This window comes from Colletes gigas, unplaced genomic scaffold (genome assembly GCF_013123115.1).
Source record: "Colletes gigas isolate AHSC1104 unplaced genomic scaffold, ASM1312311v1 Colletes_gigas_Sc00033, whole genome shotgun sequence".
NCBI lineage: Eukaryota > Metazoa > Arthropoda > Insecta > Hymenoptera > Colletidae > Colletes > Colletes gigas.
In genome coordinates this window covers 1,747,766-1,763,696 of record NW_025106662.1, presented here as the reverse complement: position 1 = coordinate 1,763,696, position 15,931 = coordinate 1,747,766, and the positions used below count along the sequence as shown (strand labels likewise).

Sequence of the window (15,931 nt, the reverse complement as noted above, 5' to 3'; positions counted from 1 at the left end):
TAAATTTTGTTTACGCCTGTAAAAGAACGAACGATGTCGCAAAATTTCGGATCACCAAGGGAGAATATGTTGTTGTTGATCGGTATTTCTTTTCTTGGTTTATTTACGAGTAAGTACATGTAAACATTTTAACGAATGCTACATTTGTTATAATAATATCTTTTTACTCTTCGGTGCTTGTCGCGCCATTTCGTCGACTGCATAACATCACGCAGTCCATTGTATCTTTTCGTCGATTCGATTGGAATACCAATTGAAGAGGTAGCAACAGCGCAGAGGAAAACACGCGAGCGTGGAAACGCGAGCGCAAGAGAATATGTTACATACGCAAATGTATCTTTTCCTTTATTTTTCTCAACCATTGGGCCTCACATTTTAATCTTTTGTTTTCTTTGCGAGACAATTATTTTAATCGTACTATCAAGTTGTCATTTTCTTTGTTCTACGATTGTACTCGTGCTTACATAGGTGTTTAGAAGTGTGTGTTTGAACTTTTCAAAATTCAGGTACCTAAATTTGAGGTAGCTCGATTTTATCCAATTCATGTATTAAAGAAGAAACAGGGGTAATTAGAATGGTGGGGGAAGAGACACAAAACAGTTGTGTCTGTTTTAATCGTCGTTTCGGTTTTATCTTTAGGATTAGGTTGTACAGTTTTTCTAGAATTAGAAAGGGACGAGGATCGATGCGATACGATTATGAAAGAAATTGCTTCCGAAGACAGAGCAACTGTAACGGATGACACGCCATCTAGGTTACATTCAACATGGTTATCAGAGGAGTAAGTATCCTCTGTTTTTTAAGTGGAACAAGTTGACGAAAGTGGTTCGATTCGACACAGATTTTTGAAATTGTTTCTGCAGATGCGAAGTACGTGCCGGGCCTGGATATATCGTAAGGAAATATAGCTTTTTCGCGAACGGCACGTTCCTTTTGTTACGATACTATTACGCCGAAGAGTCGTGCAGTATTGCAACGTACACTGTCGTGGCGCGTGGTTCTATCGAAATCTCATCGGCGTCCATCGCGGTTCCTGGCGCTACGGAAGCTAACGTTCAGTTGGATTCTATTCGTTTGATACCATTTGACAGACAGGTACATCGATCATCTTTCCTTGTTTAACGTACATTGTCTTGTTTTCATGACGCATACTTTTTGACTCGTCGCATTGCCAGGTCGTTCACAAGTTTGAACGCAAACTAAACGCTAGTTGCGGCGGAATCGAAACGAAATGGCGCACGTATACGACGCAACTTATCTACGAACGACCGCCGACGAATATTTTGTCGAACGCGAGCCTACACGATCTCGGTTTGAACTCGAATTCTTTTCAAAGTCGTTTGCCACGACCGAGAAACCGAGGCACGTTGGAGTGTCTAAACTTCCTCGGCATCGAATTCACTGAACTTGAATTGCTGCGAGTCGAGAGGAGACGATTCGATCCTCCGACGAACACTGTTGGACCGTTGAATCGCGATCCAGCCGACGCAGACAGGACGCGAACACGTGTCGAGCTGTTGTTAGGCACGTTTGGTCGTAGTGGACGCTCTGGAAAATTGGCAACAGGGTCACGGAGACCGGATCGGTTACAATCCGCAGCGTTGCTACGCGCTGATACGGTATGGGTACGAAGGTACTAGGCGTATCCAGAATGTAAATTTCGATAGATTGTTAAAACAAATAAAAAATGTATATTCAAAATACTTTGTGTCTAGTACATTCTACTCTTGGGAGATGAGATGTTGACACACTAGCAAGCTAAATTGTCTAATCTCCTTGACTGTTTAGGTTCTTGGCCTAGTTCGTGATCGACTTACTTAATAACAAATAAGAACCCAAGAAGTGGTTTAGTTTGTAGGTAGTGTACGTACTTTGAACTACTTTTCTACCTCGTTTCCACCATCACTGAGACATTTATTGCAACGAGGCATCAGTACATGAAACTTATTTATTTAATTCTTGTCCAGTAGGCTGAGGATAACTTCCAGTTTACATGTTTGCTTTTTCTATCTAATAAGCTTGTGGCGTCACCTCCCACACTCGCCACCAGAGGGGACGCGTTCTCGCAAGCGTTCGACCGATCCCTCCGTTGCTACATATACGTTCCTCAACTGGCATTCAATGTCCCAGCGTCTGAGGCAGGGCTTGCTAAGAAAATCTTACTGATGGAGTCCACTAATAGGCCCTGGATGAAACGCCTTCATTCTCCTTTCCTTTTCTATCCTTCTACGATTTTTCTTCTTTTCCTCGACTAACGAAGAAACGCCACAAGCTATAATTGCCCCATGTTTTCTTAATTAACCCTATCCGTTATATACCGTGCAATCTATAATCTACTAAATTTGATAAACGGAACTTACTTTCTGGATACGCCCATATAGCTTCAAGACACGCAAGTAACAGTTGCCTAATCAATGCTGTTTTTTTAACGTTACAGGCTTTCGGCTGCCTGATCTGCGGGAGCGTGTTACGCGCTACCGAACTGAGCCCACCTCTGTTTCATCAAGCACCACCTCTTCCGGCGGTGATCGATGGCCTCTGGCTGAGCGTCAGGTGCGAAAGCGTCGATCAAGGTTTCTGGTCCAGAAGATTCTTTCGAACTTATTCCGGTGGTAACCGATGGTCCGCGCGCTGGACTTACTACGCCGACTCTGCGTGCTCGATTCCCTTATACACGATCATCGTAGCAGGTACTTACGTTCAACGCCCGGCCAGACGAGAACGAGATACGTTCGAACGCGAGGACGTTCGATTCGAAAGGGTTCAAAAGTCTCTGATCCCCAAATCGAACGTTTATCGCCGCGTCACGCGAGACAGCAAGGAACCAACGATAGGATCGGTTGCTCGATTGGGATCTACCGATCGAATCACCCTATCCTTGGCCCGAAAACACGCGACGCTACTTTCTGGAATGACACTGCTAGAATTACGGGTCACCGAGAGTCGATCGATTCCTGTCGATACGACAGTGTCGATTCGTTGTTTAGCAGCTACGAAAAGAAGCAGGCGCGCAACAGGAAACTCGTGGCCTAAGAATTGCGCGCTTCGAACGGTCGAGGCTCCCGCGGTGTTGACGTTCAAGGCGAGGGTGGGCCTCGATTGGAATGGAAATTACATTTTGCTGTTAGCGTCGTGGAAAGATGATTTCTGGGAGGCCCCTCTTCGTCGATGCTCTGAAACAATTTCCCAGAATTATTTTCAAACGAACACCGGTACACGACGTTCCGAATCTCTGCAAGGGTTACAGTTCTCCTCTCAAACATACGAACGCCGCGGTCGATATTGGTTTTCCTCTTCGGCTGCCTCTTGCCTGTTGGAAAGTAGTTCTTCGTTACTACGTCCGACGATGTTACTTTTGCTGTTATGGTTACACTATGTGCGTTGTCGCGTCTACCGATGTAACCGAGTATTTTGAATACTTTCACGATTGTAATCCGTAGATGTCATTAATAACGTCTTCTTTTTCATTATTGATCTATTACATTCCTCATAAACAGGAACAAGTTACGTGTAACTGCACTCTATATGAAATAAAAATTAGGTCCATAGAACTGGACGATGCATATAAACTGTTACAAGCTGTTTTCTGATACTGACATAAGTTTTTAATGCTGTAAGGGCACCTAGGAGATAGAGGTGGAAAAGTATCGACAGTCATTGATAGTTTGCTACTAAAACTTTGTGAAATTTGTTTATTCAAAGAGAACTTTGAAGTTAATTTGTAACAATGCAAAAGAATTAATATGATTTAGTGCGTTTTTAGGGTAGAAGTTTCTATCAAACGTTCGATCTATCCCATATTTCATCCGTGATGATTAGTTTATTCAATTGACAATCCATTGCAAAATTTAAATAACGTCATCTAGCGGTTTGAATGCGCGACAACTAGAAATTCATCGAGAAAGCGAATGTATTTGGCGTGGCATGTTCTTTTCAAACTCAATGACTTAATGGACCCCTGTGTACACGTGCATTTCGATGGACCTTCCTGTAAAATTAACGATAAAAATTGAATATGTAATCGTTCATGATCCCCCTCTTCTTCGTCTTCATACGTTCTATGTGTGCACAGATACGAGCTACGCCCTCGGGTAATCGACCACGAACGTTTTTCAAGCGCGATCGCGTACGATCAACGATGCATGAAAAATAATTTTCATTTTGGCGCCCGACAGAATTTCACTGTATACGTTTCAGATGATTCGATCGGAACGTACACAGGTAACTCTTATCGATTAAGAAGCGTCCAGATGTGCGGATGCGCTCTCAAATATACGATTTCGCGCATGTCGCTTTCCGCCGTCTCTTTCCCTTCGGTCCTTGCTTCTTCCGTACGTTCCTGGTTTTTCGGTCGATGTGAAAATTCCTCTACAATATCTGTCAATTATTTTCAACCGGTGGATCGGTGACGCACGAATAGATCTCTGTTTCGCGGTTGGACCATCCGTCCTAGCTACAGTATCACGACGGTGGGCTCGTTCCTTTGGGGCCAAATCGTTCGATAGTAGAACAAAGATCAAAGAACGTAGAGTGTGATCGAGCTGCGAGGTTTTTTCTATATAAGAATCGCACACCCGCCCTTGGGTATCGAAATTGGGATGCACTCAATCAAGCTCCATGCATTCACACAGGTTGGTGCGAATCCTTTCTAAACCTTTACTGTCCTCTATTCACGGACAGTGTTCCCCGAATTAACTAAATCGCGATGATACAACCTCAGATGCCTCAGGAGATTGGGGATCAAACACCCGGTCGACCATGGAAATTCGGCGGGACTTGGGAACACTCGAACCTGTCGATCTATTCTGCCGACTTTCGAGTCACCTTTTAAGCCATGGTGAAGAACCATCCCCTTCTTAGTACTGGTCAACTAGTGCATTGGACACGTGGAGATGCTACTCCTCGATAGCCACCGATTTTCGAAATGGTTGCTCCGCGTAGGAACCAAAATACAAGAGGGAGACTCGTACGAAACAGTGGAATCGAGCATGTTTAACACGTCTTCCAGCGTAAACGGAAATCGACTGCGTGACTAGATAACGCTTTTGGGGATTTCTCGAGTAACGCTAAATCGCGATCTTCTTTTTTTTGAGTTAACTGGCTCTTTAATAATTTCGTGCCCCCCATACCCTTACTCCATTTCGTTTCGTTTCGTTCCTTATTCTGACGAATCGTAGAACTTATCAGGTTAAAACGGTAGTCGAAGGAAAGAGAAAAGACAAAAAATTTGCAACCGTTAGCAAATTGTGGCGCGTTACGACGGCAGAGCCGTCGCGAGATATTCGTTCCTAGGTTTTCGTGAAACGATGCACGATAAAAACGACAACGGATAAAAACGTGCGCGGTAGGATCGTGTTCGTGCATTCCGCGTCGCGCTTTTAATAATAGATGAAAAACGTGGGCGTTCGCGCCGAAAAAAGAACGAAAACAGGAGCGTCAAGGGTTGGAGCCACGGATATGTGGACAATTTGGAGTCTGGAGTGCGTGAAGTGCAAATCGCGGCGAAAGAATACAGCGTACGCGACATTGTCGTTCGTTCGGTCGTTGTTCGCGGTTATAAAAATGATTGGAAACGAATCGATGAGAATTGGAGTTTGAATGCCACTGCAGCGTTGGCGTCGACGTCGTCCAATCGTTAGCGATTGGACGATCAGGGGACAAAAGAAGATTGGAAGGAAGGTGCCTGTGACTAAAAGAATACCGAAACGCGGGAGTAAAAGCGATTGGGAGAGAGTCTGCGAGGGATAGGAGGATTTTATTTTAGCTGAAATAACGTCAAAGATAACGAACAAAGAAAATAGAAAACGCTCGATGGAATTTTGGAGTATTGTATGCCTCCGAGAAGTCGATCGCATCGTGAGATGGGAGTGTCGAAAGTAATTGTGGACCAAAAATCTCTCAGAAATGACTACATTCGCGCAAAAGAGCCTCTTGGGATTAACGATACTGACCACCGTCGTTTTGCTGGCTTTGTTAGCCTCGAAAAAACTTGGCCCCGAGTCCCGAAAAAGAGACGGACTTTTGCTCGAAATGTTGAGCAACGTTAGCACCGAGTTGGACAGACTCGACTCGGGATACGACGGTTTAACGACGCAGATGGATGTTGCGAAAATTCGTTTGGTGCAGTTGATCACCCTGCACCGTGAAAATCTTCTGGTATGCGCGATACTTCGTGAAAGGCAAAACAAATCAATCTCGGAGAGAATGCCGGGGACCGATTTGACACGATCCTCTTCGACGTAAAGAAAGCCTATCGATGTCGTCGGTTCCGTTACCCTTTCCTCGTTGTCCCCTTAGCGTCGACTTTTCTCGCATCGATTAGCATCGAGTATAAATTTGTCTTACCGTGAGAATTCATGTATGCATGCGTGCACGTGAATGCATTATGTAGCGTGTAGCTCGACAAAGGAAAAACACGCGTTAGTAACGCCTATCACGTTCCCGCAGTCTCGTCGATCTTTGATTGTTCAAATTAACCGTGAGATTCGCCTTTTATCGCGTGGAATGTTATTGCACCCTTTTGCGTCGATACAATCAAATGTTTGGTCCAATGGTAATGTTTTTAGAATGACGTTTTATATCTTTTACTAAGGATAATATCACATAAAGTAACCTACGCAATATTATTTATTATATTCTATTCTATTATTTAAAGTTCTATCGACGATGCGGATTATTACATTATTATCACACCAGCAATGTTGATAGAGTTGTAAGAAATGCACAGAAGGATATTGAAGTATATGTATAGGGTAGATGTCCAAATTTCGGTGCCTTTAAGCTAATTTTCGCTTTACCGATGATACCAGTAAATACACTAATCTTTATTTAATTTGTTCGAAATAAATATTGATTTTTCAAAAATTTTTGTTTTCATAAATATTTTTTTACCTGACAAAAATTAGTGCTATAGTAATGATTAATAAAATAAAAACAGCTGTTTTTATTCCTAATTCTGCACCCTTTCAGAGATTCAGCACATTGTAGATCTCTGCTCCTTATTACTGTGTTCCCTATTTTTACCTTATGCCTCCTAGAATTGTTGAACTTCTTTTAATAACATTGCTGTTCTTAGCGAGTTTTCAGCAATAATATTGCTAAAACAAAGACACAATGTTACTTAAATGGACCCATGTACATATAACACTTTTTGAATGAAAATTAGATTAGATTAATTACTCGGTTTAAAACAAGAGGGCATTGAAATACGGACATGTTCTAAAATCTGATTCTATTTCTGGGCTTTATAAATGTAGAAACACAGACGATATATACGAGTGGACCTTACATCTTGACATTTGTGGCCCAATGTTTCAAAATGGAAACAACGCGTATGTACAGCTTTCATTCCGTTAAAAAACAATAAAACAACGTCTGCAATTTCATTTTCTCTCTCACTTCCACTTGTGTTCATTTCTGTGACCTGTTGGTAATGTTGCGAATGACACGAAAATGGTAATGGAGCTTTAGAGACTCAGAAAAATGGGCCGAAAAAATACATTGGGGGAAAGGTCTACTCGTATACCTCGTCTGTGGTAAAATCTACTCGTATACCTCGTCTGTGCTTTCACCTTATGGACATTTGTGGCCCGATCTGACTGCTATACCGACCTGAAAATTCGGAGGTGATATTAGCGTCCTCTTCACATGGATGGCGGTCAGTTGAGAAACTATTCACTGAATTAGTATTGATAGGTAAACAGCTGTAGTGGTGCGTAAATACACGTGAGTTGAGAGATTAAAATTCATTTCTAACTCTTGGTAACGTTGCGAATGATACGAAAATGATAATGGGGTTTCGAGACCTCATAAAAATGGGCCGAAAAAATACATTGGGTGAAAGATCTACTCGTATACCTCGTCTTCTCTGACAATACTCTAGAATCTTTGATGAATCAATGAGAATCAAAACTAACCTAGCGAAGAAGCTCTATATTTATGATGACCTATGCAAAGCGGATCATTAATTAAACGCTAAATAATATTACCCAGGTCTTACCAGGTGATATCTGGTGACATCGATATCGAAGATACCCAAAGTCGTCAACTAAATTATGAAAGTGAATTTAATTATTGAAGAATGTAAAGAACAATCGGAAGCTACTAATTTGACACTCATTCTAAAATGAATATAATTATAAGTATTATAAAAGATATTAAAATCATGACTCTACTTTCGATTGATATTACGATATCTGTCATATTAAAAATCGCGGCGTGCAAAAATATCGCACGTTTAAATAAAACGTGATGCGACGCGTGCTCATAGCGTGCAGTGAGTGTGGGTATTAAATTGATCCCCCCCGACCTTGATTATCAGAAAAGCAAGTCATGCCCCTGAAGCTGGTCACTTTGTTTCTCTATGTACACCGTCGGGTCCTAGCCCCACTTAAGCTGAACCAAGCTGCACCGGGGTTGAAGCAGTTAGAGTTATCGGACCTACTACACAGGTGATCACATGTTTCATTCTATCAAACAGAGGTGATAGAGCAAAACTCTCTGGTCCTTTTAGTCGAGACATAATCTCGGAAAACGAGAACCAGAGAACGAGCGAACAAGAGAAAGTTATATGTATATGTACTCATTATATGTATATTCATTTTAAAATGAATGTCAAATTAAAAATAATTGAATATACTATGACATTTGTCATCTTAAAAATCGCGGTGTGTAAGAAAATTATAATTTTAAGCAAAAGATACTAAGATAAAACAATATAAATGTGTTACTACTCACGGGTATGATTCATACCCGCGGTCACTACACTTGTCAAAGAAAGCACGTATACAACCAGTCGAAGCTTAAGTCTAGTTTAATTGTACCAAGCAATTATTTTGTTTAAAAAGATTATTTTGTTTAGTGAGATATGGTAAGAAATTTAATAAACACTTAAAAATGATCTATCACCTAGCTAAAGGGAATTGAACAGAGTATATTAGCAAAATGTTACAAGAATTTAAGCTGAAACGTAAAAATAAAAATCTTATATTAATCAGTGTCATCGAAACAAATATAGTATATGCATCGACACCATGTTATACGTATCAAAAAGAACATTCTTATATTCATCAGTGTCATCGAAACAAATATGGCATATGCATCGACACAATGTTATACATATCAAAACGAACAATCGTAATAATGAAAGAAACTTGGATCGAGACACCAAGTTAAATCAACACCAAACAATCAAACAAAGTACCTCCGTAGAATATTACGAGAATTCGAGCAAGAACGTAAAAATAAAAATTCATGAAATTGTATAGAAACAAATATAGTATATGATTGAAAACAATATTACATTATTATATCCTGCAATATTATACATATCACAGCAATCACATAAATTCGAAAAACAATGTAAAAGTAGAAACAGAGAAAAGGAACATTCATAATAATCAAATAAAATCAGATAGATACATAAAGTTGAATTCACATAAAACAAACAAATAAAAATAGTAAAATATAAATAAGTGGAGTGGACTTACTATTTGTTGTTAGTACATAGGGTAGTTACCACTGGGCCAGCTGTAAAGTAAGAAAATATTCATATTATAGCAACATCAGTTGGACAAGCAAGGCAAAATCAGTTCACTGAAGCGAAATTGATATCAAACGATAGAATAGAAGCGGGAAGAGAATTTTTAAACAGTTCTTACCGTAGGCCATCACCGTCCGACACTGGTCAGTAGCGGTCAGTAACGGCGCCACCATTGGTCATCACTGGTCAGTAGTGGTCAATAGTGGCCAGTAGTGGCCAATCGTGGTCAGTCGTGGTCAGTGCTGGTCAACTATGGTCAGAGCTGGCCAGTAGTGGTCAGTAGCGGCTAGCAGAGGTCAGCAGTAGTCCCCGGTTCTCTTCTGGCTATTTGTACACTCCCGAATTCGTAACGAGACTGAAGAATTCCTCGCAGTGGCCCTGCTTATACATACATATGTCTAAGGTGATGAAAGGGTGGGGAGATCAGTCAGAACCAAAGTTAAAGTTAACAATTAAGGCTGTCTTGTCTACAAAGAAACTATTTCGATTGGTCCCATCTCTTGACCATTTCTGGATCTGCACTGGACCGCTGACCTTGATGTCAACCTCACTGTTGACCACCAGTGACCATAAGCTAGTCGTTATTGATCATCGACCCATTAAAACCATTATGAAGATTAAAGCCTTCTTACGAGGATCCCTTTACAATTTGATGCCTGATCTTTTTAACATTTTGTTCCACTTTGGAATAGTGTATCTTGTTAATTTTTGTCTTTTTGTACGTCAGTTCAAACAATTGCCATACCGAGCGAAAAATTCGGAGGTGATTTTAGCGTCCTCGTCAGTTGAGAAACTATTCACTGAATTAGTATTGATGGACAGACAGTTGTAACGTTTGCGTAAATACATGCGAGTTGACTATGGGGAAGAGATTGAAATTCATTTCTAAATCTGTTGGTAATGTTGGGAATGACACGAAAATGGTAATGGGGCTCTAGAGACCCAGAAAAATGGGCCGAAAAAATACATTGATCTGTGGTGGTAGAAACGTGCTTGATCGGTGCTTTACATAGGCATACTTACCGTATGTAGATATTAAAATTATCTTTTCCCTCCTGTAGCCACTTCCCCATTAATTCTGTACCATGTCACGTGAGGCGCGAGTATATCGTTTATCTCTAATCATCAGATGAGTATTTACGTCACAGACCTCGTCTGTGCTTACGTGTTCGCTTTTATTACTACGTCCTTCCTATTTCAATCGCAGTAGTCTCTTATTGCGCATTCCATTCAACCGCCTTTTGATCGACCAAGTTTGCCTACCGAATGAAACGAGAATGCCGGAAAAGAAAGGTACATTCGTTGAATAGTATGTAATTCGATGTGGTGATCGTGTGATAACGACGAATGGATTTCTAGGTTGTTCGAGTTGCGGCCCCGGCTATAAATCGCCAAAAGCAGCAATGATCGAGGGTCCACGCGAAAAACTCATGTACGTTGTCGGCATTCATACAGATCCAAATAAATCGGATGTTTTATGCACTGTTGATGTGGATCCAGCAAGTCCTGATTACTGTAAGGTACAGTCGAACGATTATGCTTATCGTTGACGTATCTCCCAATGTGCAAACTGTTATGTTTGGCAGATCATTCATAAACTGCGTATGTCTTACGTCGGCGACGAGTTGCACCATTCTGGTTGGAATATTTGTAGCAGCTGTCATGATAAACCACGAAAGCGAGACACCTTGGTACTCCCATGCCTGATGTCCGACCGTGTTTATTTTATTGACACGACCAATGAACGGATGCCATCTATCAAAAAGGTTTGTCCAATCGATCGATTAATTTATCGAAATATCGACATACAATGGCGGACCGGGCGTGAAGCTCGATGAACATATTTATTTGTAATATTAAACGCAGTTATTGGTAGTGAATAACATAAAGTGAAAGGATTTTCGTCTCTCTTCTTCCTGGCAAGGTATTAGAGCCAACGGAGGTACATCAACATGGAGTATCGACTTTGCACACCAGCCATTGCGCGCCAACCGGAGAAATTATGATTTCTACTTTGGGCAAGTTGAATGGCGACGGGCAAGGTGAATTTCTCTGTATCGACTCCGAAACATGCGAGATAAAAGGTACGTGGACGAAAGGCGAGAAAAAAGCAAGCTTTGGTTACGATTTCTGGTATCAACCATACCACAACGTACTCATCGCGACTGAATGGGGGGCACCTAGAGTTTTTAAAAATGGCTTCAAGCCAGGTGTCGCCTCTGATCCTGGTTTGTATAATCATTGTTCGTTACTAACGTTCGTTACTGCATATTCTCAGTACATGCATAAATGAGTACTGTCTCGTAGCGGCCTACGGCAGAAGTTTGAATTTCTATTCGTGGAGGGAACGAAAGTTGACACAAACGATAAACTTGGGCCATGAAGGGATCGCTCCACTCGAAGTAAGATTCCTTCACGATCCAAAAGCCAGGGAAGGATTTGTTGGATGCGCGTGCAACTCGATCGTGTACAGATTTTACAAAACAGAGAGGGCTGAATGGCGCGCTGAAAAGGTTATCGAAGTTCTTCCTAAGCAAGTCGAAGGGTGGATGTTATCGTCAATGTCAGGTACATACACACCTACTGTATATAAAATGATAGACTGTGTTAATTGTTAAAAAATTTTTGACTATTTCTTTGGGGTGCAGGAATGATAACCGACATTTTAATCAGCCTTGATGATAAGTATTTATATATGTCCAACTGGTTTCACGGAGACGTTAGACAATATGATATTTCCGATACGAAGAACCCGAAATTAACGGGTCAAATCTTTCTCGGCGGTTTGATCGTAAACGACTCGAAGGTTCGAGTTATTCGGGACGAGGAACTGGACTCACAACCGAATCCTGTTTACGTTAAAGGTCGTCGACTCTACGGTTCCCCGCAGATGCTTCAACTGAGCCTCGATGGAATGCGTTTATACGTGACCACTTCCATTTTCAAACCGTGGGATCGACAATTCTACCCCGATCTTATCAAGTACAATTCGTGTTATTACTTTTTCCCTCTCACCCGTCGTTCACAATCACTCTGTTCCTTTAATAATCGTTACACATAATTTAAAATAATGTACATATGAATAAATGTGTTCAGGAATGGTTCGACCATGGTCAAGCTGGACGTAGACGTACAAAATGGCGGTTTAAAACTTGACGATGAGTTTTTGGTAGACTTTGGTGCAGATAAAGACGACATAATACTTGCACACGAAATGCGGTAAACGTTTTTTATAGTACGACATTTCCATAACCGTCTACCCGCACTTAACGAACGCACGATTCTCTTTCCAGATATCCGGGCGGTGATTGTACATCCGATATATGGCTACCGGAGGACTAATACCCTTTGTCTTTTACAAAATGTAATTGATTACGTACCTCTTATTTCAGGTAAATATTTTTCTACTTGACGTTCGTAAACATTCTGTATTTTTGTACGCAACGCTGCAATAAAGATAATTACTTTTGTTATTTGTTATCGACACATCCTATACTATTGGCGTTCGTCAACAGGAGTTCTTAACTTAGAGAAATAATTTTACATATCAAAATAAAATGGAAATCAAAAATTAAAAAATTGATCGTAATCGAAATTTCGCGCCTGATTCATAAATACCTAGTAGTTCTAGTAATCACTAGTGTCGGCTAGAAACAGTGATTCCAGAAAAGCACCGGCGGGTGCACACTCACACATGCTAGATACGTGTACGTGAGCTCGTGGAGTTTCGGAAAGACGACAAAGGCAAACTGACGCATGCCCTCTTTCTCGATTCTCCGAAGCTGCCCGAAGTAATTTCAGATCGCCTCGTGGGAGTCGAGAGAGAAAGGCTCACATTTGCCTTCTCGCTCTAAACAACTGAAATCCGACCTCCCGTCAACGGCATACGATTTAGATTCTCGAGCCGAGATTCTCGACTGCCCAGGCATTTTTACTTTCCGACCTATGTAGGCGCACATAAGCAAAGTACCCATAATGAAAAAAAAATTTTGTAAAATTTATTTTACGGAAATACACGTTTTAAGACCTCCTGATCATATTTTAATTATTGAAAAAAAAGAAATTTTTTTTATTCCCATGTATGAGCACACATATGTATATTATTATTATGATTGAGTATAAATAGCTAAATTAATTTAAATGAAACTTTACATTTAAGTTTTATGTTCTCATTTCAAAGTCCGGTTAGACTTTGACTATAATCAGTCCATGGATAATAATGATTATACCTCTTGTTTCATAGTTGTTCCGATATATGTATAGGCATAATGTATAAAAAATCTTTTAAATGTTTCATATAAATCTTAGGACGAATTAAATTTTATATATGTTAGACAGACGCGTAGAATGGAATTAGGAATTAAGAAATACGCAGGGTATTCGTATACATGCTTTATTCCCGTTCTTTCAGCGTCGGAAAAACAAATGAGCCCGTCCTGGGTCTAGACCCTCGCCTTTGTCGTCAGCCTTCTCCCCCATCGGTAGGGGTGGAAGTGTTGACGGACGAAGGCCAGACGCGGTCCCTTGCCAGCGCCTCGGCTTGGGCCTCGCCTTTTCCCGACGCCTTAAGCTGCGTCCCCACTGGGTCGGCACGGCTCGGCATTTGCCGATCGGCACAGCGTTCGGCAAAAGGCGGCACAAGGCGGCACGGCCGTGCCACTGCTATGCACCGCGGCAAAGCCATTTCTTTGCCGACGCAGTGTAGACGCAATTCTCGGCTTTACATATAAAAAAAATTATATAAACTTTTTCTCTATCTTCTCTAGAAAAGAAAAAATTAAATGAAATCTTATACATTACATGCTTACTTAAATCGCATTGAAAACGAATACCACAAATGTTTTAGAATAATGTGCAAAATGTGATTACGATTTTCGCTAAGACAAATTGAAAACTCGGTTCTAACAAGGAAAAGTTGGAATAGTACCCGATTTTGGGTTAGGTTTTACTTTGAGATATTATTAAAGTTATTACAGATACTTATCTTCAGAAATAGAAATACATTCAACAACCAGCGTGGCGTGAATGACAAGGTATTTGCTTGCAAGTTCCGAGCTTCTTCTGCTCTGCAGGTTCAAACCCTGCCAAAAAAAATCCTTTTTTTTATTTTTTCAATCATATTTTAATCGTACACTAAATGTGACATTATATTTTTGTCTGACCTGTAGCATACAGGATAGAATAAAAGAAGAAGAATGGGTTTTATAGGATAGACCAATGAATTTGTTTTTTTTTTTTTTTTTAGGATATTACACAGTGGCTCGATTCACAGATCCTTTTCGCACGGGCCTCGTACATCAACTCTACTCTTGGCTGCGCGCGTCGAAATCGCGCCGCTCTTCGCGATACTCACTCACACAGACACACACAGGCCCCTTCCATTGATATCCTGCCTGACATACAACAACTTCGGCCTTTCCTGACTTTGTCGCCGTCCTCGGCGCCTCAAGCATCATTTTCGGTGTTTCCCGCGACACATGAGCGAGTTTGGCGACGATTACAGTAGTCTTTCGCGGTTGACACATATTTTAGACGGTCCGCCGCAATTATTCCGCTATATGGCCGCTGAGATTGACGCTCGCCCTCGATATCGGTCACAAGATATCTATCGGATCCAATGATCTTTTTAATTTCATACGGTCCTCGGAACTTTGGCGCTAATTTACGGCTTTCTCCTGTTGCCGGCGCTTCGCTTTTGACTAATATCAGATCACCTATGCTATACTGTCTCGCGGGCTTACGCTTCTTATTAAATTATCTTGCCATCGCCTCTTGATTTTTGCGTAGTCGCTCGCTCACATTTTCGGTTTCATTTTCGTTGAATAATTCCGCGTTGATCTCCTGTATTTTGCGTGTTAATGGGCTTTCCATCCATCCATCCACCCTATAACGAAAGACTAATTCGAACGGGGTACGTTGAGTTACGCGATGGACGCTACTGTTTATCGACCACTGTACGCTATACAGTTGTTCATCCCAATCTTCGCTGTCCTCCGTGGCCGTGGTTGCAGCTAAACAATTTAGAATCATACTATGCACACGTTCTATCTGCCCATTGGCGCGCGGTGTACCAGAAGCAACTTTAATATGTTGAATTTCGTGGTCTTTACAAAATATGTACCTCGAACGCGTGCGCCGTAAACGCCGTACCTCTGTCCGTAATAACTCGCGTAGGTTTGCCGTAGTGCGACATAACCCCTCGCATGAACCATATTGTTGATTCCGCACTTACATCTTTCACTCCTTTTAATACTACGTACTTACTAAAACCGCAAACTAATCCTAAAACATATTTTCGCCCGAATCTAGTGGTAATTAGGGGTCCCAGGTGATCGATATGTACAGTATGAAAGGGGACACTACCCTTGTCCAACGGGTGCAAATAACCCG

The 15,931-nt window shown here is 41.3% G+C and overlaps 2 protein-coding genes across 2 annotated transcripts; both read left to right on the top strand.

The window, feature by feature from the left end:
• Window positions 1-481: 481 nt before the first annotated feature.
• LOC122402185 (protein APCDD1-like) lies at window positions 482-3,590 on the top strand. The gene is made up of 5 exons (XM_043404780.1): window positions 482-781; window positions 864-1,095; window positions 1,176-1,619; window positions 2,438-3,376; window positions 3,498-3,590. The coding sequence occupies exons 1-5, from the start codon at window positions 699-701 to the stop codon at window positions 3,588-3,590; spliced, it is 1,791 nt and encodes a 596-aa protein (XP_043260715.1). The 5' UTR covers window positions 482-698.
• A 7,085-nt stretch (window positions 3,591-10,675) lies between these two features.
• Window positions 10,676-13,091, top strand: LOC122402101 (methanethiol oxidase). The gene is made up of 8 exons (XM_043404639.1): window positions 10,676-10,834; window positions 10,901-11,061; window positions 11,128-11,307; window positions 11,466-11,769; window positions 11,849-12,109; window positions 12,190-12,523; window positions 12,638-12,760; window positions 12,835-13,091. The coding sequence occupies exons 1-8, from the start codon at window positions 10,819-10,821 to the stop codon at window positions 12,881-12,883; spliced, it is 1,428 nt and encodes a 475-aa protein (XP_043260574.1). The 5' UTR covers window positions 10,676-10,818; the 3' UTR covers window positions 12,884-13,091.
• Window positions 13,092-15,931: the final 2,840 nt, after the last annotated feature.